General features: G+C 41.4%; 1 protein-coding gene across 1 annotated transcript in view; it reads right to left on the bottom strand.

Annotated features, from left to right (window-relative positions):
* Window positions 1–27,459, bottom strand: part of ddx41 (DEAD-box helicase 41) — a 71,300-nt gene that overhangs the window by 38,753 nt on the left and 5,088 nt on the right. The window contains 2 exon segments of the mRNA NM_001140327.1: window positions 445–598; window positions 27,314–27,386. Coding sequence (NP_001133799.1) covers window positions 445–598; window positions 27,314–27,386 — 227 coding nt within the window.

Genomic DNA, 27,459 nt, shown 5'->3' with positions numbered 1-27,459 from the left:
AGAAGGGCAGTCTCTTCTCTAACCTCTATCGTAACATTAGAGTGTGAAGGACTTACTGAGGGACAGATGATGAGACCGTAGGATCCTTCACTCTTACAGAAGGGCAGTCTCTTCTCTAACCTCTATCGTAACATTACAGTGTGAAGGACTTACTGAGGGACAGATGATGAGACCGTAGGATCCTTCGCTCTTACAGAAGGGCAGTCTCTTCTCTAACCTCTATCGTAACATTACAGTGTGAAGGACTTACTGAGGGACAGATGTTGAGACCGTAGGATCCTTCGCTCTTACAGAAGGGCAGTCTCTTCTCTAACCTCTATCGTAACATTACAGTGTGAAGGACTTACTGAGGGACAGATGATGAGACCGTAGGATCCTTCACTCTTACAGAAGGGCAGTCTCTTCTCTAACCTCTATCGTAACATTACAGTGTGAAGGACTTACTGAGGGACAGATGATGAGACCGTAGGGACCTTCGCTCTTACAGAAGGGCAGTCTCTTCTCTTGCTCCAGAGAGAACATGATGATGGGAAGGGTGAACACCAGAGTCTTCCCTGACCCAGTGAAGGCGATGCCGATCATATCCCGGCCTGAGAGACTGAACACACACAGAGATACAGAGGAAACCAACCAATCAATCATATTGATATATCCAACCAACCAATCATTTCCTATTGATATAGCCAACCAACCAATCACATCGTATTGGTATAGCCAACCAACCAATCACATCGTATTGATATAGCCGACCAACCAATCACATCGTATTGATATAGCCGACCAACCAATCACATCGTATTGATATATCCAACCAACCAATCATTTCCTATTGATATAGCCAACCAACCAATCACATCGTATTGGTATAGCCAACCAACCAATCACATCGTATTGGTATAGCAAACCAACCAATCACATCGTATTGAAACCAGTTAAACATCGTATAGCTTTGTATCGCCAGGAATCATGTTCACATCATCAGGAACGAGGACAACGTCAGTGGTTTACTACTGTACTAACACATCATAAGGAACGAGGACAGCGGTTTACTACTGTACTAACACATCATAAGGAACGAGGACAGCGGTTTACTACTGTACTAACACATCATAAGGAACGAGGACAGCGGTTTACTACTGTACTAACACATCATAAGGAACGAGGACAGCGGTTTACTACTGTACTAACACATCATAAGGAAACGAGGACAGCGGTTTACTACTGTACTAACACATCATAAGGAACGAGGACAGCGGTTTACTACTGTACTAACACATCATAAGGAACGAGGACAGCGGTTTACTACTGTACTAACACATCATAAGGAACGAGGACAGCGGTTTACTACTGTACTAACACATCATAAGGAACGAGGACAGCGGTTTACTACTGTACTAACACATCATAAGGAACGAGGACAGCGGTTTACTACTGTACTAACACATCATAAGGAACGAGGACAGCGGTTTACTACTGTACTAACACATCATAAGGAACGAGGACAGCGGTTTACTACTGTACTAACACATCATAAGGAACGAGGACAGCGGTTTACTACTGTACTAACACATCATAAGGAACGAGGACAGCGGTTTACTACTGTACTAACACATCATAAGGAACGAGGACAGCGGTTTACTACTGTACTAACACATCATAAGGAACGAGGACAGTGGTTTACTACTGTACTAACACATCATAAGGAACGAGGACAGTGGTTTACTACTGTACTAACACATCATAAGGAACGAGGACAGTGGTTTACTACTGTACTAACACATCATAAGGAACGAGGACAGTGGTTTACTACTGTACTAACACATCATAAGGAACGAGGACAGTGGTTTACTACTGTACTAACACATCATAAGGAACGAGGACAGTGGTTTACTACTGTACTAACACATCATAAGGAACGAGGACAGTGGTTTACTACTGTACTAACACATCATAAGGAACGAGGACAGTGGTTTACTACTGTACTAACACATCATAAGGAACGAGGACAGTGGTTTACTACTGTACTAACACATCATAAGGAACGAGGACAGTGGTTTACTACTGTACTAACACATCATAAGGAACGAGGACAGTGGTTTACTACTGTACTAACACATCATAAGAACGAGGACAGTGGTTTACTACTGTACTAACACATCATCAGGAACGAGGACAGTGGTTTACTACTGTACTAACACATCATCAGGAACGAGGACAGTGGTTTACTACTGTACTAACACATCATAAGGAACGAGGACAGTGGTTTACTACTGTACTAACACATCATAAGGAACGAGGACAGTGGTTTACTACTGTACTAACACATCATAAGGAACGAGGACAGTGGTTTACTACTGTACTAACACATCATAAGGAACGAGGACAGTGGTTTACTACTGTACTAACACATCATAAGGAACGAGGACAGTGGTTTACTACTGTACTAACACATCATAAGGAACGAGGACAGTGGTTTACTACTGTACTAACACATCATAAGGAACGAGGACAGTGGTTTACTACTGTATTAACACATCATAAGGAACGAGGACAGTGGTTTACTACTGTACTAACACATAAGGAACGAGGACAGCGGTTTACTACTGTACTAACACATCATAAGGAACGAGGACAGTGGTTTACTACTGTACTAACACATCATAAGGAACGAGGACAGTGGTTTACTACTGTACTAACACATCATCAGGAACGAGGACAACGTCAGTGGTTTACTACTGTACTAACACATCATCAGGAACGAGGACAGTGGTTTACTACTGTACTAACACATCATAAGGAACGAGGACAGTGGTGTACTACTGTACTAACACATCATAAGGAACGAGGACATTGGTTTACTACTGTACTAACACATCATAAGGAACGAGGACAGTGGTTTACTACTGTACTAACACATAAGAACGAGGACAGTGGTTTACTACTGTACTAACACATCATAAGGAACGAGGACAGTGGTTTACTACTGTATTAACACATCATAAGGAACGAGGACAGTGGTTTACTACTGTACTAACACATAAGGAACGAGGACAGCGGTTTACTACTGTACTAACACATCATAAGGAACGAGGACAGTGGTTTACTACTGTACTAACACATCATAAGGAACGAGGACAGTGGTTTACTACTGTACTAACACATCATCAGGAACGAGGACAACGTCAGTGGTTTACTACTGTAGTAACACATCATCAGGAACGAGGACAGTGGTTTACTACTGTACTAACACATCATAAGGAACGAGGACAGTGGTGTACTACTGTACTAACACATCATAAGGAACGAGGACAGTGGTTTACTACTGTACTAACACATCGTAAGGAACGAGGACAGTGGTTTACTACTGTACTAACACATCATCAGGAACGAGGACAGTGGTTTACTACTGTACTAACACATCATCAGGAACGAGGACAACGTCAGTGGTTTACTACTGTACTAACACATCATAAGGAACGAGGACAGTGGTTTACTACTGTACTAACACATCATAAGGAACGAGGACAGTGGTTTACTACTGTACTAACACATCATAAGGAACGAGGACAGTGGTTTACTACTGTACTAACACATCATAAGGAACGAGGACAGTGGTTTACTACTGTACTAACACATCATAAGGAACGAGGACAGTGGTTTACTACTGTATTAACACATCATAAGGAACGAGGACAGTGGTTTACTACTGTACTAACACATCAGGAACGAGGACAGCGGTTTACTACTGTACTAACACATCATAAGGAACGAGGACAGTGGTTTACTACTGTACTAACACATCATAAGGAACGAGGACAGTGGTTTACTACTGTACTAACACATCATCAGGAACGAGGACAACGTCAGTGGTTTACTACTGTACTAACACATCATAAGGAACGAGGACAGCGGTTTACTACTGTACTAACACATCATAAGGAACGAGGACAGTGGTTTACTACTGTACTAACACATCATAAGGAACGAGGACAGTGGTTTACTACTGTACTAACACATCATAAGGAACGAGGACAGTGGTTTACTACTGTACTAACACATCATAAGGAACGAGGACAGTGGTTTACTACTGTACTAACACATCATAAGGAACGAGGACAGTGGTTTACTACTGTACTAACACATCATAAGGAACGAGGACAGTGGTTTACTACTGTACTAACACATCATAAGGAACGAGGACAGTGGTTTACTACTGTACTAACACATCATAAGGAACGAGGACAGTGGTTTACTACTGTACTAACACATCATAAGGAACGAGGACAGTGGTTTACTACTGTACTAACACATCATAAGGAACGAGGACAGTGGTTTACTACTGTACTAACACATCATAAGGAACGAGGACAGTGGTTTACTACTGTACTAACACATCATAAGGAACGAGGACAGTGGTTTACTACTGTACTAACACATCATAAGGAACGAGGACAGTGGTTTACTACTGTACTAACACATCATCAGGAACGAGGACAGTGGTTTACTACTGTACTAACACATCATCAGGAACGAGGACAGTGGTTTACTACTGTACTAACACATCATCAGGAACGAGGACAGTGGTTTACTACTGTACTAACACATCATCAGGAACGAGGACAGTGGTTTACTACTGTACTAACACATCATAAGGAACGAGGACAGTGGTTTACTACTGTACTAACACATCATAAGGAACGAGGACAGTGGTTTACTACTGTACTAACACATCATAAGGAACGAGGACAGTGGTTTACTACTGTACTAACACATCATAAGGAACGAGGACAGTGGTTTACTACTGTACTAACACATCATAAGGAACGAGGACAGTGGTTTACTACTGTACTAACACATCATAAGGAACGAGGACAGTGGTTTACTACTGTAATAACACATCATAAGGAACGAGGACAGTGGTTTACTACTGTATTAACACATCATAAGGAACGAGGACAGTGGTTTACTACTGTACTAACACATAAGGAACGAGGACAGCGGTTTACTACTGTACTAACACATCATAAGGAACGAGGACAGTGGTTTACTACTGTACTAACACATCATAAGGAACGAGGACAGTGGTTTACTACTGTACTAACACATCATCAGGAACGAGGACAACGTCAGTGGTTTACTACTGTACTAACACATCATCAGGAACGAGGACAGTGGTGTACTACTGTACTAACACATCATAAGGAACGAGGACAGTGGTGTACTACTGTACTAACACATCATAAGGAACGAGGACATTGGTTTACTACTGTACTAACACATCATAAGGAACGAGGACAGTGGTTTACTACTGTACTAACACATAAGGAACGAGGACAGTGGTTTACTACTGTACTAACACATCATAAGGAACGAGGACAGTGGTTTACTACTGTATTAACACATCATAAGGAACGAGGACAGTGGTTTACTACTGTACTAACACATAAGGAACGAGGACAGCGGTTTACTACTGTACTAACACATCATAAGGAACGAGGACAGTGGTTTACTACTGTACTAACACATCATAAGGAACGAGGACAGTGGTTTACTACTGTACTAACACATCATAAGGAACGAGGACAGTGGTTTACTACTGTACTAACACATCATAAGGAACGAGGACAGTGGTTTACTACTGTACTAACACATCATCAGGAACGAGGACAACGTCAGTGGTTTACTACTGTAGTAACACATCATCAGGAACGAGGACAGTGGTTTACTACTGTACTAACACATCATAAGGAACGAGGACAGTGGTGTACTACTGTACTAACACATCATAAGGAACGAGGACAGTGGTTTACTACTGTACTAACACATCATCAGGAACGAGGACAGTGGTTTACTACTGTACTAACACATCATAAGGAACGAGGACAACGTCAGTGGTTTACTACTGTACTAACACATCATAAGGAACGAGGACAGTGGTTTACTACTGTACTAACACATCATAAGGAACGAGGACAGTGGTTTACTACTGTACTAACACATCATAAGGAACGAGGACAGTGGTTTACTACTGTACTAACACATCATAAGGAACGAGGACAGTGGTTTACTACTGTACTAACACATCATAAGGAACGAGGACAGTGGTTTACTACTGTACTAACACATCATAAGGAACGAGGACAGTGGTTTACTACTGTACTAACACATCATAAGGAACGAGGACAGTGGTTTACTACTGTACTAACACATCATAAGGAACGAGGACAGTGGTTTACTACTGTATTAACACATCATAAGGAACGAGGACAGTGGTTTACTACTGTACTAACACATAAGGAACGAGGACAGCGGTTTACTACTGTACTAACACATCATAAGGAACGAGGACAGTGGTTTACTACTGTACTAACACATCATAAGGAACGAGGACAGTGGTTTACTACCGTACTAACACATCATCAGGAACGAGGACAACGTCAGTGGTTTACTACTGTACTAACACATCATCAGGAACGAGGACAGTGGTTTACTACTGTACTAACACATCATAAGGAACGAGGACAGTGGTGTACTACTGTACTAACACATCATAAGGAACGAGGACATTGGTTTACTACTGTACTAACACATCATAAGGAACGAGGACAGTGGTTTACTACTGTACTAACACATCATAAGGAACGAGGACAGTGGTTTACTACTGTATTAACACATCATAAGGAACGAGGACAGCGGTTTACTACTGTACTAACACATAAGGAACGAGGACAGCGGTTTACTACTGTACTAACACATAAGGAACGAGGACAGCGGTTTACTACTGTACTAACACATCATAAGGAACGAGGACAACGACAGTGGTTTACTACTGTACTAACACATCATCAGGAACGAGGACAACGTCAGTGGTTTACTACTGTAGTAACACATCATCAGGAACGAGGACAGTGGTGTACTACTGTACTAACACATCATAAGGAACGAGGACAGTGGTTTACTACTGTACTAACACATCGTAAGGAACGAGGACAGTGGTTTACTACTGTACTAACACATCGTAAGGAACGAGGACAGTGGTTTACTACTGTACTAACACATCGTAAGGAACGAGGACAGCGGTTTACTACTGTACTAACACATCATAAGGAACGAGGACAGCGGTTTACTACTGTACTAACACATAAGGAACGAGGACAGCGGTTTACTACTGTACTAACACATCATAAGGAACGAGGACAGTGGTTTACTACTGTACTAACACATCATAAGGAACGAGGACAGTGGTTTACTACTGTACTAACACATCATAAGGAACGAGGACAGTGGTTTACTACTGTACTAACACATCATAAGGAACGAGGACAGTGGTTTACTACTGTACTAACACATCATAAGGAACGAGGACAGTGGTTTACTACTGTACTAACACATCATAAGGAACGAGGACAGTGGTTTACTACTGTACTAACACATCATAAGGAACGAGGACAGTGGTTTACTACTGTACTAACACATCATAAGGAACGAGGACAGTGGTTTACTACTGTACAAACACATCATAAGGAACGAGCATAGTGGTTTACTACTGTACTAACACATCATCAGGAACGAGGACAGTGGTTTACTACTGTACTAACACATCATAAGGAACGAGGACAGTGGTTTACTACTGTACTAACACATCATCAGGAACGAGGACAGTGGTTTACTACTGTACTAACACATCATAAGGAACGAGGACAGTGGTTTACTACTGTACTAACACATCATAAGGAACGAGGACAGTGGTTTACTACTGTACTAACACATCATAAGGAACGAGGACAGTGGTTTACTACTGTACTAACACATCATAAGGAACGAGGACAGTGGTTTACTACTGTACTAACACATCATAAGGAACGAGGACAGTGGTTTACTACTGTACTAACACATAAGGAACGAGGACAGTGGTTTACTACTGTACTAACACATCATAAGGAACGAGGACAGTGGTTTACTACTGTACTAACACATCATAAGGAACGAGGACAGTGGTTTACTACTGTACTAACACATCATAAGGAACGAGGACAGTGGTTTACTACTGTACTAACACATCATAAGGAACGAGGACAGTGGTTTACTACTGTACTAACACATTATAAGGAACGAGGACAGTGGTTTACTACTGTATTAACACATCATAAGGAACGAGGACAGCGGTTTACTACTGTACTAACACATAAGGAACGAGGACAGCGGTTTACTACTGTACTAACACATCATAAGGAACGAGGACAGTGGTTTACTACTGTACTAACACATCATAAGGAACGAGGACAGGGGTTTACTACTGTACTAACACATCATCAGGAACGAGGACAACGTCAGTGGTTTACTACTGTACTAACACATCATCAGGAACGAGGACAGTGGTTTACTACTGTACTAACACATCATAAGGAACGAGGACAGTGGTTTACTACTGTACTAACACATCATAAGGAACGAGGACAGTGGTTTACTACTGTACTAACACATCATAAGGAACGAGGACAGTGGTTTACTACTGTACTAACACATCATAAGGAACGAGGACAGTGGTTTACTACTGTACTAACACATCATAAGGAACGAGGACAGTGGTTTACTACTGTACTAACACATCATAAGGAACGAGGACAGTGGTTTACTACTGTACTAACACATCATAAGGAACGAGGACAGTGGTTTACTACTGTACTAACACATCATAAGGAACGAGGACAGTGGTTTACTACTGTACTAACACATCATAAGGAACGAGGACAGTGGTTTACTAACTACTGTACTAACACATCATCAGGAACGAGGACAGTGGTTTACTACTGTACTAACACATCATCAGGAACGAGGACAGTGGTTTACTACTGTACTAACACATCATAAGGAACGAGGACAGTGGTTTACTACTGTACTAACACATCATCAGGAACGAGGACAGTGGTTTACTACTGTACTAACACATCATAAGGAACGAGGACAGTGGTTTACTACTGTACTAACACATCATAAGGAACGAGGACAGTGGTTTACTACTGTACTAACACATAAGGAACGGGGACAGCGGTTTACTACTGTACTAACACATCATAAGGAACGAGGACAGTGGTTTACTACTGTACTAACGCATCATCAGGAACGAGGACAGTGGTTTACTACTGTACTAACACATCATCAGGAACGAGGACAACGTCAGTGGTTTACTACTGTACTAACACATCATCAGGAACGAGGACAACGTCAGTGGTTTACTACTGTACTAACACATCATCAGGAACGAGGACAGTGGTTTACTACTGTACTAACACATCATAAGGAACGAGGACAGTGGTTTACTACTGTACTAACACATCATAAGGAACGAGGACAGTGGTTTACTACTGTACTAACACATCATAAGGAACGAGGACAGTGGTTTACTACTGTACTAACACATCATAAGGAACGAGGACAGTGGTTTACTACTGTACTAACACATCATAAGGAACGAGGACAGTGGTTTACTACTGTACTAACACATCATAAGGAACGAGGACAGTGGTTTACTACTGTACTAACACATCATAAGGAACGAGGACAGTGGTTTACTACTGTACTAACACATCATAAGGAACGAGGACAGTGGTTTACTACTGTACTAACACATCAGGAACGAGGACAGTGGTTTACTACTGTACTAACACATCATAAGGAACGAGGACAGTGGTTTACTACTGTACTAACACATCATAAGGAACGAGGACAGTGGTTTACTACTGTACTAACACATAAGGAACGAGGACAGCGGTTTACTACTGTACTAACACATCATAAGGAACGAGGACAGTGGTTTACTACTGTACTAACACATCATAAGGAACGAGGACAGTGGTTTACTACTGTACTAACACATCATCAGGAACGAGGACAACGTCAGTGGTTTACTACTGTACTAACACATCATCAGGAACGAGGACAGTGGTTTACTACTGTACTAACACATCATCAGGAACGAGGACAGTGGTTTACTACTGTACTAACACATCATCAGGAACGAGGACAGTGGTTTACTACTGTACTAACACATCATAAGGAACGAGGACAGTGGTTTACTACTGTACTAACACATAAGGAACGAGGACAGCGGTTTACTACTGTACTAACACATCATAAGGAACGAGGACAGTGGTTTACTACTGTACTAACACATCATAAGGAACGAGGACAGTGGTTTACTACTGTACTAACACATCATAAGGAACGAGGACAGTGATTTACTACTGTACTAACACATCATCAGGAATGAGGACAGTGGTTTACTACTGTACTAACACATCATAAGGAACGAGGACAGTGGTTTACTACTGTATTAACACATCATAAGGAACGAGGACAGCGGTTTACTACTGTACTAACACATAAGGAACGAGGACAGCGGTTTACTACTGTACTAACACATCATAAGGAACGAGGACAGTGGTTTACTACTGTACTAACACATCATAAGGAAACGAGGACAGTGGTTTACTACTGTACTAACACATCATCAGGAACGAGGACAACGTCAGTGGTTTACTACTGTACTAACACATCATCAGGAACGAGGACAGTGGTTTACTACCGTACTAACACATCATAAGGAACGAGGACAGTGGTGTACTACTGTACTAACACATCATAAGGAACGAGGACAGTGGTTTACTACTGTACTAACACATCATAAGGAACGAGGACAGTGGTTTACTACTGTACTAACACATCATAAGGAACGAGGACAGCGGTTTACTACTGTACTAACACATCAGGAACGAGGACAGCGGTTTACTACTGTACTAACACATCATAAGGAACGAGGACAGCGGTTTACTACTGTACTAACACATCATAAGGAACGAGGACAGCGGTTTACTACTGTACTAACACATCATAAGGAACGAGGACAGTGGTTTACTACTGTACTAACACATCATAAGGAACGAGGACAGTGGTTTACTACTGTACTAACACATCATAAGGAACGAGGACAGTGGTTTACTACTGTACTAACACATCATAAGGAACGAGGACAGTGGTTTACTACTGTACTAACACATCATAAGGAACGAGGACAGTGGTTTACTACTGTACTAACACATCATAAGGAACGAGGACAGTGGTTTACTACTGTACTAACACATCATAAGGAACGAGGACAGTGGTTTACTACTGTACTAACACATCATAAGGAACGAGGACAGTGGTTTACTACTGTACTAACACATCATAAGGAACGAGGACAGTGGTTTACTACTGTACTAACACATCATAAGGAACGAGGACAGTGGTTTACTACTGTACTAACACATCATAAGGAACGAGGACAGTGGTTTACTACTGTACTAACACATCATAAGGAACGAGGACAGTGGTTTACTACTGTACTAACACATCATAAGGAACGAGGACAGTGGTTTACTACTGTACTAACACATAAGGAACGAGGACAGTGGTTTACTACTGTACTAACACATCATAAGGAACGAGGACAGTGGTTTACTACTGTACTAACACATCATAAGGAACGAGGACAGTGGTTTACTACTGTACTAACACATCATAAGGAACGAGGACAGTGGTTTACTACTGTACTAACACATCATAAGGAACGAGGACAGTGGTTTACTACTGTACTAACACATCATAAGGAACGAGGACAGTGGTTTACTACTGTACTAACACATCATAAGGAACGAGGACAGTGGTTTACTACTGTACTAACACATCATCAGGAACGAGGACAGTGGTTTACTACTGTACTAACACATCATCAGGAACGAGGACAGTGGTTTACTACTGTACTAACACATCATAAGGAACGAGGACAACGTCAGTGGTTTACTACTGTACTAACACATCATAAGGAACGAGGACAGTGGTTTACTACTGTACTAACACATCATAAGGAACGAGGACAGTGGTTTACTACTGTACTAACACATCATAAGGAACGAGGACAGTGGTTTACTACTGTACTAACACATCATAAGGAACGAGGACAGTGGTTTACTACTGTACTAACACATCATAAGGAACGAGGACAGTGGTTTACTACTGTACTAACACATCATAAGGAACGAGGACAGTGGTTTACTACTGTACTAACACATCATAAGGAACGAGGACAGTGGTTTACTACTGTACTAACACATCATAAGGAACGAGGACAGTGGTTTACTACTGTATTAACACATCATAAGGAACGAGGACAGTGGTTTACTACTGTACTAACACATAAGGAACGAGGACAGCGGTTTACTACTGTACTAACACATCATAAGGAACGAGGACAGTGGTTTACTACTGTACTAACACATCATAAGGAACGAGGACAGGGGTTTACTACTGTACTAACACATCATCAGGAACGAGGACAACGTCAGTGGTTTACTACTGTACTAACACATCATCAGGAACGAGGACAGTGGTTTACTACTGTACTAACACATCATAAGGAACGAGGACAGTGGTTTACTACTGTACTAACACATCATAAGGAACGAGGACAGCGGTTTACTACTGTACTAACACATAAGGAACGAGGACAGCGGTTTACTACTGTACTAACACATCATAAGGAACGAGGACAGTGGTTTACTACTGTACTAACACATCATAAGGAACGAGGACAGTGGTTTACTACTGTACTAACACATCATAAGGAACGAGGACAGTGGTTTACTACTGTACTAACACATCATAAGGAACGAGGACAGTGGTTTACTACTGTACTAACACATCATAAGGAACGAGGACAGTGGTTTACTACTGTACTAACACATCATAAGGAACGAGGACAGTGGTTTACTACTGTACTAACACATCATAAGGAACGAGGACAGTGGTTTACTACTGTACTAACACATCATAAGGAACGAGGACAGTGGTTTACTACTGTACTAACACATCATCAGGAACGAGGACAACGTCAGTGGTTTACTACTGTACTAACACATCATCAGGAACGAGGACAGTGGTTTACTACTGTACTAACACATCATCAGGAACGAGGACAGTGGTTTACTACTGTACTAACACATCATCAGGAACGAGGACAGTGGTTTACTACTGTACTAACACATCATAAGGAACGAGGACAGTGGTTTACTACTGTACTAACACATAAGGAACGAGGACAGCGGTTTACTACTGTACTAACACATCATAAGGAACGAGGACAGTGGTTTACTACTGTACTAACACATCATAAGGAACGAGGACAGTGGTTTACTACTGTACTAACACATCATAAGGAACGAGGACAGTGATTTACTACTGTACTAACACATCATCAGGAATGAGGACAGTGGTTTACTACTGTACTAACACATCATAAGGAACGAGGACAGTGGTTTACTACTGTATTAACACATCATAAGGAACGAGGACAGCGGTTTACTACTGTACTAACACATAAGGAACGAGGACAGCGGTTTACTACTGTACTAACACATCATAAGGAACGAGGACAGTGGTTTACTACTGTACTAACACATCATAAGGAACGAGGACAGTGGTTTACTACTGTACTAACACATCATCAGGAACGAGGACAACGTCAGTGGTTTACTACTGTACTAACACATCATCAGGAACGAGGACAGTGGTTTACTACTGTACTAACACATCATAAGGAACGAGGACAGTGGTGTACTACTGTACTAACACATCATAAGGAACGAGGACAGTGGTTTACTACTGTACTAACACATCATAAGGAACGAGGACAGTGGTTTACTACTGTACTAACACATCATAAGGAACGAGGACAGCGGTTTACTACTGTACTAACACATCAGGAACGAGGACAGCGGTTTACTACTGTACTAACACATCATAAGGAACGAGGACAGCGGTTTACTACTGTACTAACACATCATAAGGAACGAGGACAGCGGTTTACTACTGTACTAACACATCATAAGGAACGAGGACAGTGGTTTACTACTGTACTAACACATCATAAGGAACGAGGACAGTGGTTTACTACTGTACTAACACATCATAAGGAACGAGGACAGTGGTTTACTACTGTACTAACACATCATAAGGAACGAGGACAGTGGTTTACTACTGTACTAACACATCATAAGGAACGAGGACAGTGGTTTACTACTGTACTAACACATCATAAGGAACGAGGACAGTGGTTTACTACTGTACTAACACATCATAAGGAACGAGGACAGTGGTTTACTACTGTACTAACACATCATAAGGAACGAGGACAGTGGTTTACTACTGTACTAACACATCATAAGGAACGAGGACAGTGGTTTACTACTGTACTAACACATCATAAGGAACGAGGACAGTGGTTTACTACTGTACTAACACATCATAAGGAACGAGGACAGTGGTTTACTACTGTACTAACACATCATAAGGAACGAGGACAGTGGTTTACTACTGTACTAACACATCATAAGGAACGAGGACAGTGGTTTACTACTGTACTAACACATAAGGAACGAGGACAGTGGTTTACTACTGTACTAACACATCATAAGGAACGAGGACAGTGGTTTACTACTGTACTAACACATCATAAGGAACGAGGACAGTGGTTTACTACTGTACTAACACATCATAAGGAACGAGGACAGTGGTTTACTACTGTACTAACACATCATAAGGAATCGAGGACAGTGGTTTACTACTGTACTAACACATCATAAGGAACGAGGACAGTGGTTTACTACTGTACTAACACATCATAAGGAACGAGGACAGTGGTTTACTACTGTACTAACACATCATCAGGAACGAGGACAGTGGTTTACTACTGTACTAACACATCATCAGGAACGAGGACAGTGGTTTACTACTGTACTAACACATCATAAGGAACGAGGACAACGTCAGTGGTTTACTACTGTACTAACACATCATAAGGAACGAGGACAGTGGTTTACTACTGTACTAACACATCATAAGGAACGAGGACAGTGGTTTACTACTGTACTAACACATCATAAGGAACGAGGACAGTGGTTTACTACTGTACTAACACATCATAAGGAACGAGGACAGTGGTTTACTACTGTACTAACACATCATAAGGAACGAGGACAGTGGTTTACTACTGTACTAACACATCATAAGGAACGAGGACAGTGGTTTACTACTGTACTAACACATCATAAGGAACGAGGACAGTGGTTTACTACTGTACTAACACATCATAAGGAACGAGGACAGTGGTTTACTACTGTATTAACACATCATAAGGAACGAGGACAGTGGTTTACTACTGTACTAACACATAAGGAAACGAGGACAGCGGTTTACTACTGTACTAACACATCATAAGGAACGAGGACAGTGGTTTACTACTGTACTAACACATCATAAGGAACGAGGACAGGGGTTTACTACTGTACTAACACATCATCAGGAACGAGGACAACGTCAGTGGTTTACTACTGTACTAACACATCATCAGGAACGAGGACAGTGGTTTACTACTGTACTAACACATCATAAGGAACGAGGACAGTGGTTTACTACTGTACTAACACATCATAAGGAACGAGGACAGCGGTTTACTACTGTACTAACACATCATAAGGAACGAGGACAGCGGTTTACTACTGTACTAACACATCATAAGGAACGAGGACAGTGGTTTACTACTGTACTAACACATCATAAGGAACGAGGACAGTGGTTTACTACTGTACTAACACATCATAAGGAACGAGGACAGTGGTTTACTACTGTACTAACACATCATAAGGAACGAGGACAGTGGTTTACTACTGTACTAACACATCATAAGGAACGAGGACAGTGGTTTACTACTGTACTAACACATCATAAGGAACGAGGACAGTGGTTTACTACTGTACTAACACATCATAAGGAACGAGGACAGTGGTTTACTACTGTACTAACACATCATAAGGAACGAGGACAGTGGTTTACTACTGTACTAACACATCAGGAACGAGGACAGTGGTTTACTACTGTACTAACACATCATAAGGAACGAGGACAGTGGTTTACTACTGTACTAACACATCATAAGGAACGAGGACAGTGGTTTACTACTGTACTAACACATAAGGAACGAGGACAGCGGTTTACTACTGTACTAACACATCATAAGGAACGAGGACAGTGGTTTACTACTGTACTAACACATCATAAGGAACGAGGACAGTGGTTTACTACTGTACTAACACATCATCAGGAACGAGGACAACGTCAGTGGTTTACTACTGTACTAACACATCATCAGGAACGAGGACAGTGGTTTACTACTGTACTAACACATCATCAGGAACGAGGACAGTGGTTTACTACTGTACTAACACATCATCAGGAACGAGGACAGTGGTTTACTACTGTACTAACACATCATAAGGAACGAGGACAGTGGTTTACTACTGTACTAACACATAAGGAACGAGGACAGCGGTTTACTACTGTACTAACACATCATAAGGAACGAGGACAGTGGTTTACTACTGTACTAACACATAAGGAACGAGGACAGTGGTTTACTACTGTACTAACACATCATAAGGAACGAGGACAGTGATTTACTACTGTACTAACACATCATCAGGAATGAGGACAGTGGTTTACTACTGTACTAACACATCATAAGGAACGAGGACAGTGGTTTACTACTGTATTAACACATCATAAGGAACGAGGACAGCGGTTTACTACTGTACTAACACATAAGGAACGAGGACAGCGGTTTACTACTGTACTAACACATCATAAGGAACGAGGACAGTGGTTTACTACTGTACTAACACATCATAAGGAACGAGGACAGTGGTTTACTACTGTACTAACACATCATCAGGAACGAGGACAACGTCAGTGGTTTACTACTGTACTAACACATCATCAGGAACGAGGACAGTGGTTTACTACTGTACTAACACATCATAAGGAATGAGGACAGTGGTGTACTACTGTACTAACACATCATAAGGAACGAGGACAGTGGTTTACTACTGTACTAACACATCATAAGGAACGAGGACAGTGGTTTACTACTGTACTAACACATCATAAGGAACGAGGACAGCGGTTTACTACTGTACTAACACATCAGGAACGAGGACAGCGGTTTACTACTGTACTAACACATCATAAGGAACGAGGACAGCGGTTTACTACTGTACTAACACATCATAAGGAACGAGGACAGCGGTTTACTACTGTACTAACACATCATAAGGAACGAGGACAGTGGTTTACTACTGTACTAACACATCATAAGGAACGAGGACAGTGGTTTACTACTGTACTAACACATCATAAGGAACGAGGACAGTGGTTTACTACTGTACTAACACATCATAAGGAACGAGGACAGTGGTTTACTACTGTACTAACACATCATAAGGAACGAGGACAGTGGTTTACTACTGTACTAACACATCATAAGGAACGAGGACAGTGGTTTACTACTGTACTAACACATCATAAGGAACGAGGACAGTGGTTTACTACTGTACTAACACATCATAAGGAACGAGGACAGTGGTTTACTACTGTACTAACACATCATAAGGAACGAGGACAGTGGTTTACTACTGTACTAACACATCATAAGGAACGAGGACAGTGGTTTACTACTGTACTAACACATCATAAGGAACGAGGACAGTGGTTTACTACTGTACTAACACATCATAAGGAACGAGGACAGTGGTTTACTACTGTACTAACACATCATAAGGAACGAGGACAGTGGTTTACTACTGTACTAACACATCATAAGGAACGAGGACAGTGGTTTACTACTGTACTAACACATCATAAGGAACGAGGACAGTGGTTTACTACTGTACTAACACATCATAAGGAACGAGGACAGTGGTTTACTACTGTACTAACACATCATAAGGAACGAGGACAGTGGTTTACTACTGTACTAACACATCATAAGGAACGAGGACAGTGGTTTACTACTGTACTAACACATCATAAGGAACGAGGACAGTGGTTTACTACTGTACTAACACATCATAAGGAACGAGGACAGTGGTTTACTACTGTACTAACACATCATAAGGAACGAGGACAGTGGTTTACTACTGTACTAACACATCATAAGGAACGAGGACAGTGGTTTACTACTGTACTAACACATCATAAGGAACGAGGACAGTGGTTTACTACTGTACTAACACATCATAAGGAACGAGGACAGTGGTTTACTACTGTACTAACACATCATAAGGAACGAGGACAGTGGTTTACTACTGTACTAACACATCATAAGGAACGAGGACAGTGGTTTACTACTGTACTAACACATAAGGAACGAGGACAGTGGTTTACTACTGTACTAACACATCATAAGGAACGAGGACAGTGGTTTACTACTGTACTAACACATCATAAGGAACGAGGACAGTGGTTTACTACTGTACTAACACATCATAAGGAACGAGGACAGTGGTTTACTACTGTACTAACACATCATAAGGAACGAGGACAGTGGTTTACTACTGTACTAACACATCATAAGGAACGAGGACAGTGGTTTACTACTGTACTAACACATCATAAGGAACGAGGACAGTGGTTTACTACTGTACTAACACATCATAAGGAACGAGGACAGTGGTTTACTACTGTACTAACACATCATCAGGAACGAGGACAGTGGTTTACTACTGTACTAACACATCATCAGGAACGAGGACAGTGGTTTACTACTGTACTAACACATCATAAGGAACGAGGACAACGTCAGTGGTTTACTACTGTACTAACACATCATAAGGAACGAGGACAGTGGTTTACTACTGTACTAACACATCATAAGGAACGAGGACAGTGGTTTACTACTGTACTAACACATCATAAGGAACGAGGACAGTGGTTTACTACTGTACTAACACATCATAAGGAACGAGGACAGTGGTTTACTACTGTACTAACACATCATAAGGAACGAGGACAGTGGTTTACTACTGTACTAACACATCATAAGGAACGAGGACAGTGGTTTACTACTGTACTAACACATCATAAGGAACGAGGACAGTGGTTTACTACTGTACTAACACATCATAAGGAACGAGGACAGTGGTTTACTACTGTATTAACACATCATAAGGAACGAGGACAGTGGTTTACTACTGTACTAACACATAAGGAACGAGGACAGCGGTTTACTACTGTACTAACACATCATAAGGAACGAGGACAGTGGTTTACTACTGTACTAACACATCATAAGGAACGAGGACAGGGGTTTACTACTGTACTAACACATCATCAGGAACGAGGACAACGTCAGTGGTTTACTACTGTACTAACACATCATCAGGAACGAGGACAGTGGTTTACTACTGTACTAACACATCATAAGGAACGAGGACAGTGGTTTACTACTGTACTAACACATCATAAGGAACGAGGACAGCGGTTTACTACTGTACTAACACATAAGGAACGAGGACAGCGGTTTACTACTGTACTAACACATCATAAGGAACGAGGACAGTGGTTTACTACTGTACTAACACATCATAAGGAACGAGGACAGTGGTTTACTACTGTACTAACACATCATAAGGAACGAGGACAGTGGTTTACTACTGTACTAACACATCATAAGGAACGAGGACAGTGGTTTACTACTGTACTAACACATCATAAGGAACGAGGACAGTGGTTTACTAACTACTGTACTAACACATCATCAGGAACGAGGACAGTGGTTTACTACTGTACTAACACATCATCAGGAACGAGGACAGTGGTTTACTACTGTACTAACACATCATAAGGAACGAGGACAGTGGTTTACTACTGTACTAACACATCATCAGGAACGAGGACAGTGGTTTACTACTGTACTAACACATCATAAGGAACGAGGACAGTGGTTTACTACTGTACTAACACATCATAAGGAACGAGGACAGTGGTTTACTACTGTACTAACACATCATAAGGAACGAGGACAGTGGTTTACTACTGTACTAACACATAAGGAACGAGGACAGCGGTTTACTACTGTACTAACACATCATAAGGAACGAGGACAGTGGTTTACTACTGTACTAACACATCATAAGGAACGAGGACAGTGGTTTACTACTGTACTAACACATCATCAGGAACGAGGACAACGTCAGTGGTTTACTACTGTACTAACACATCATCAGGAACGAGGACAGTGGTTTACTACTGTACTAACACATCATAAGGACCGAGGACAGTGGTTTACTACTGTACTAACACATCATAAGGAACGAGGACAGTGGTTTACTACTGTACTAACACATACGAACGAGGACAGTGGTTTACTACTGTACTAACACATAAGGAACGAGGACAGCGGTTTACTACTGTACTAACACATCATAAGGAACGAGGACAGTGGTTTACTACTGTACTAACACATCATCAGGAACGAGGACAACGTCAGTGGTTTACTACTGTACTAACACATCATCAGGAACGAGGACAGTGGTTTACTACTGTACTAACACATCATAAGGAATCGAGGACAGTGGTTTACTACTGTACTAACACATCATAAGGAACGAGGACAGTGGTTTACTACTGTACTAACACATCATAAGGAACGAGGACAGTGGTTTACTACTGTACTAACACATCATAAGGAACGAGGACAGTGGTTTACTACTGTACTAACACATCATAAGGAACGAGGACAGTGGTTTACTACTGTACTAACACATCATAAGGAACGAGGACAGTGGTTTACTACTGTACTAACACATCATCAGGAACGAGGACAGTGGTTTACTACTGTACTAACACATCATAAGGAACGAGGACAGTGGTTTACTACTGTATTAACACATCATAAGGAACGAGGACAGTGGTTTACTACTGTACTAACACATAAGGAACGAGGACAGCGGTTTACTACTGTACTAACACATCATAAGGAACGAGGACAGTGGTTTACTATTGTACTAACACATCATAAGGAACGAGGACAGTGGTTTACTACTGTACTAACACATCATAAGGAACGAGGACAGTGGTTTACTACTGTACTAACACATCATAAGGAACGAGGACAGTGGTTTACTACTGTACTAACACATAAGGAACGAGGACAGCGGTTTACTACTGTACTAACACATCATAAGGAACGAGGACAGTGGTTTACTACTGTACTAACACATCATAAGGAACGAGGACAGTGGTTTACTACTGTACTAACACATCATCAGGAACGAGGACAACGTCAGTGGTTTACTACTGTACTAACACATCATCAGGAACGAGGACAGTGGTTTACTACTGTACTAACACATCATAAGGACCGAGGACAGTGGTTTACTACTGTACTAACACATCATAAGGAACGAGGACAGTGGTTTACTACTGTACTAACACATACGGAACGAGGACAGTGGTTTACTACTGTACTAACACATAAGGAACGAGGACAGCGGTTTACTACTGTACTAACACATCATAAGGAACGAGGACAGTGGTTTACTACTGTACTAACACATCATAAGGAACGAGGACAGTGGTTTACTACTGTACTAACACATCATCAGGAACGAGGACAACGTCAGTGGTTTACTACTGTACTAACACATCATCAGGAACGAGGACAGTGGTTTACTACTGTACTAACACATCATAAGGAACGAGGACAGTGGTTTACTACTGTACTAACACATCATAAGGAACGAGGACAGTGGTTTACTACTGTACTAACACATCATAAGGAACGAGGACAGTGGTTTACTACTGTACTAACACATCATAAGGAACGAGGACAGTGGTTTACTACTGTACTAACACATCATAAGGAACGAGGACAGTGGTTTACTACTGTACTAACACATCATCAGGAACGAGGACAGTGGTTTACTACTGTACTAACACATCATAAGGAACGAGGACAGTGGTTTACTACTGTATTAACACATCATAAGGAACGAGGACAGCGGTTTACTACTGTACTAACACATAAGGAACGAGGACAGCGGTTTACTACTGTACTAACACATCATAAGGAACGAGGACAGTGGTTTACTACTGTATTAACACATCATAAGGAACGAGGACAGTGGTTTACTACTGTACTAACACATCATAAGGAACGAGGACAGTGGTTTACTACTGTACTAACACATCATCAGGAACGAGGACAACGTCAGTGGTTTACTACTGTACTAACACATCATCAGGAACGAGGACAGTGGTTTACTACTGTACTAACACATCATAAGGAACGAGGACAGTGGTGTACTACTGTACTAACACATCATAAGGAACGAGGACAGTGGTTTACTACTGTACTAACACATCATAAGGAACGAGGACAGTGGTTTACTACTGTACTAACACATCATAAGGAACGAGGACAGTGGTTTACTACTGTACTAACACATCATAAGGAACGAGGACAGTGGTTTACTACTGTACTAACACATCATCAGGAACGAGGACAACGTCAGTGGTTTACTACTGTACTAACACATCATCAGGAACGAGGACAGTGGTTTACTACTGTACTAACACATCATAAGGAACGAGGACAGTGGTGTACTACTGTACTAACACATCATAAGGAACGAGGACAGTGGTTTACTACTGTACTAACACATCATAAGGAACGAGGACAGTGGTTTACTACTGTACTAACACATCATAAGGAACGAGGACAGTGGTTTACTACTGTACTAACACATCATAAGGAACGAGGACAGTGGTTTACTACTGTACTAACACATCATAAGGAACGAGGACAGTGGTTTACTACTGTACTAACACATCATAAGGAACGAGGACAGCGGTTTACTACTGTACTAACACATCATAAGGAACGAGGACAGCGGTTTACTACTGTACTAACACATCATAAGGAACGAGGACAGCGGTTTACTACTGTACTAACACATCATAAGGAACGAGGACAGTGGTTTACTACTGTACTAACACATCATAAGGAACGAGGACAGAGGTTTACTACTGTACTAACACATCATAAGGAACGAGGACAGTGGTTTACTACTGTACTAACACATCATAAGGAACGAGGACAGTGGTTTACTACTGTACTAACACATCATAAGGAACGAGGACAGTGGTTTACTACTGTACTAACACATCATAAGGAACGAGGACAGTGGTTTACTACTGTACTAACACATCATAAGGAACGAGGACAGTGGTTTACTACTGTACTAACACATCATAAGGAACGAGGACAGTGGTTTACTACTGTACTAACACATCATAAGGAACGAGGACAGTGGTTTACTACTGTACTAACACATCATAAGGAACGAGGACAGTGGTTTACTACTGTACTAACACATCATAAGGAACGAGGACAGTGGTTTACTACTGTACTAACACATCATAAGGAACGAGGACAGTGGTTTACTACTGTACTAACACATCATAAGGAACGAGGACAGTGGTTTACTACTGTACTAACACATCATAAGGAACGAGGACAGTGGTTTACTACTGTACTAACACATCATAAGGAACGAGGACAGTGGTTTACTACTGTACTAACACATCATAAGGAACGAGGACAGTGGTTTACTACTGTACTAACACATCATAAGGAACGAGGACAGTGGTTTACTACTGTACTAACACATCATAAGGAACGAGGACAGTGGTTTACTACTGTACTAACACATCATAAGGAACGAGGACAGTGGTTTACTACTGTACTAACACATCATAAGGAACGAGGACAGTGGTTTACTACTGTACTAACACATCATAAGGAACGAGGACAGTGGTTTACTACTGTACTAACACATCATAAGGAACGAGGACAGTGGTTTACTACTGTACTAACACATCATAAGGAACGAGGACAGTGGTTTACTACTGTACTAACACATCATAAGGAACGAGGACAGTGGTTTACTACTGTACTAACACATCATAAGGAACGAGGACAGTGGTTTACTACTGTACTAACACATCATAAGGAACGAGGACAGTGGTTTACTACTGTACTAACACATCATAAGGAACGAGGACAGTGGTTTACTACTGTACTAACACATCATAAGGAACGAGGACAGTGGTTTACTACTGTACTAACACATCATAAGGAACGAGGACAGTGGTTTACTACTGTACTAACACATCATCAGGAACGAGGACAGTGGTTTACTACTGTACTAACACATCATAAGGAACGAGGACAACGTCAGTGGTTTACTACTGTACTAACACATCATAAGGAACGAGGACAGTGGTTTACTACTGTACTAACACATCATAAGGAACGAGGACAGTGGTTTACTACTGTACTAACACATCATAAGGAACGAGGACAGTGGTTTACTACTGTACTAACACATCATAAGGAACGAGGACAGTGGTTTACTACTGTACTAACACATCATCAGGAACGAGGACAGTGGTTTACTACTGTACTAACACATCATAAGGAACGAGGACAGTGGTTTACTACTGTACTAACACATCATAAGGAACGAGGACAGTGGTTTACTACTGTACTAACACATCATAAGGAACGAGGACAGTGGTTTACTACTGTACTAACACATCATAAGGAACGAGGACAGTGGTTTACTACTGTACTAACACATAAGGAACGAGGACAGCGGTTTACTACTGTACTAACACATCATAAGGAACGAGGACAGTGGTTTACTACTGTACTAACACATCATAAGGAACGAGGACAGGGGTTTACTACTGTACTAACACATCATCAGGAACGAGGACAACGTCAGTGGTTTACTACTGTACTAACACATCATCAGGAACGAGGACAGTGGTTTACTACTGTACTAACACATCATAAGGAACGAGGACAGTGGTTTACTACTGTACTAACACATCATAAGGAACGAGGACAGTGGTTTACTACTGTACTAACACATCATAAGGAACGAGGACAGCGGTTTACTACTGTACTAACACATCATAAGGAACGAGGACAGTGGTTTACTACTGTACTAACACATCATAAGGAACGAGGACAGTGGTTTACTACTGTACTAACACATCATAAGGAACGAGGACAGTGGTTTACTACTGTACTAACACATCATAAGGAACGAGGACAGTGGTTTACTACTGTACTAACACATCATAAGGAACGAGGACAGTGGTTTACTACTGTACTAACACATCATCAGGAACGAGGACAGTGGTTTACTAACTACTGTACTAACACATCATCAGGAACGAGGACAGTGGTTTACTACTGTACTAACACATCATCAGGAACGAGGACAGTGGTTTACTACTGTACTAACACATCATAAGGAACGAGGACAGTGGTTTACTACTGTACTAACACATCATCAGGAACGAGGACAGTGGTTTACTACTGTACTAACACATCATAAGGAACGAGGACAGTGGTTTACTACTGTACTAACACATCATAAGGAACGAGGACAGTGGTTTACTACTGTACTAACACATCATCAGGAACGAGGACAACGTCAGTGGTTTACTACTGTACTAACACATCATCAGGAACGAGGACAGTGGTTTACTACTGTACTAACACATCATAAGGAACGAGGACAGTGGTTTACTACTGTACTAACACATCATAAGGAACGAGGACAGTGGTTTACTACTGTACTAACACATAAGGAACGAGGACAGTGGTTTACTACTGTACTAACACATAAGGAACGAGGACAGCGGTTTACTACTGTACTAACACATCATAAGGAACGAGGACAGTGGTTTATTACTGTACTAACACATCATAAGGAACGAGGACAGTGGTTTACTACTGTACTAACACATCATCAGGAACGAGGACAACGTCAGTGGTTTACTACTGTACTAACACATCATCAGGAACGAGGACAGTGGTTTACTACTGTACTAACACATCATAAGGAACGAGGACAGTGGTTTACTACTGTACTAACACATCATAAGGAACGAGGACAGTGGTTTACTACTGTACTAACACATCATAAGGAACGAGGACAGTGGTTTACTACTGTACTAACACATCATAAGGAACGAGGACAGTGGTTTACTACTGTACTAACACATCATAAGGAACGAGGACAGTGGTTTACTACTGTACTAACACATCATAAGGAACGAGGACAGCGGTTTACTACTGTACTAACACATCATGGAACGAGGACAGTGGTTTACTACTGTACTAACACATCATAAGGAACGAGGACAGTGGTTTACTACTGTACTAACACATCATAAGGAACGAGGACAGTGGTTTACTACTGTACTAACACATCATAAGGAACGAGGACAGTGGTTTACTACTGTACTAACACATCATAAGGAACGAGGATAGTGGTTTACTACTGTACTAACACATCATAAGGAACGAGGACAGCGGTTTACTACTGTACTAACACATCATCAGGAACGAGGACAGTGGTTTACTACTGTACTAACACATCATAAGGAACGAGGACAGTGGTTTACTACTGTACTAACACATCATAAGGAACGAGGACAGTGGTTTACTACTGTACTAACACATCATAAGGAACGAGGACAGTGGTTTACTACTGTACTAACACATCATAAGGAACGAGGACAGCGGTTTACTACTGTACTAACACATCATCAGGAACGAGGACAGTGGTTTACTACTGTACTAACACATCATAAGGAACGAGGACAGTGGTTTACTACTGTACTAACACATCATCAGGAACGAGGACAGTGGTTTACTACTGTACTAACACATCATAAGGAACGAGGACAGTGGTTTACTACTGTACTAACACATCATAAGGAACGAGGACAGCGGTTTACTACTGTACTAACACATCATAAGGAACGAGGACAGCGGTTTACTACTGTACTAACACATCATAAGGAACGAGGATAGTGGTTTACTACTGTACTAACACATCATAAGGAACGAGGACAGCGGTTTACTACTGTACTAACACATCATAAGGAACGAGGACAGCGGTTTACTACTGTACTAACACATCATAAGGAACGAGGACAGTGGTTTACTACTGTACTAACACATCATAAGGAACGAGGACAGTGGTTTACTACTGTAGTAACACATCATAAGGAACGAGGACAGTGGTTTACTACTGTACTAACACATCATCAGGAACGAGGACAGTGGTTTACTACTGTACTAACACATCATAAGGAACGAGGACAGCGGTTTACTACTGTACTAACACATCATAAGGAACGAGGACAGTGGTTTACTACTGTACTAACACATCATCAGGAACGAGGACAGTGGTTTACTACTGTACTAACACATCATAAGGAACGAGGACAGTGGTTTACTACTGTACTAACACATCATAAGGAACGAGGACAGTGGTTTACTAACTACTGTACTCACATGGTTGGAATCCCCTGGATTTGAATGGGTGTTGGGTGAACAATTCCCTTCTTTTTCAGACCTTTCAAGATTGCTGCGAACACATAGTAAAAGAGGGTTGGGGAAGGAATGACTAGTCAATCATTTTTTAACCACGACAAAAACAT

The sequence above is a fragment of the Salmo salar genome, chromosome ssa05 (genome assembly GCF_905237065.1).
Source record: "Salmo salar chromosome ssa05, Ssal_v3.1, whole genome shotgun sequence".
Classification (NCBI taxonomy): domain Eukaryota; kingdom Metazoa; phylum Chordata; class Actinopteri; order Salmoniformes; family Salmonidae; genus Salmo; species Salmo salar.
The sequence above is the reverse complement of the archived record's forward strand: the minus strand, read 5'-3'. Positions and strand labels throughout refer to the sequence as shown.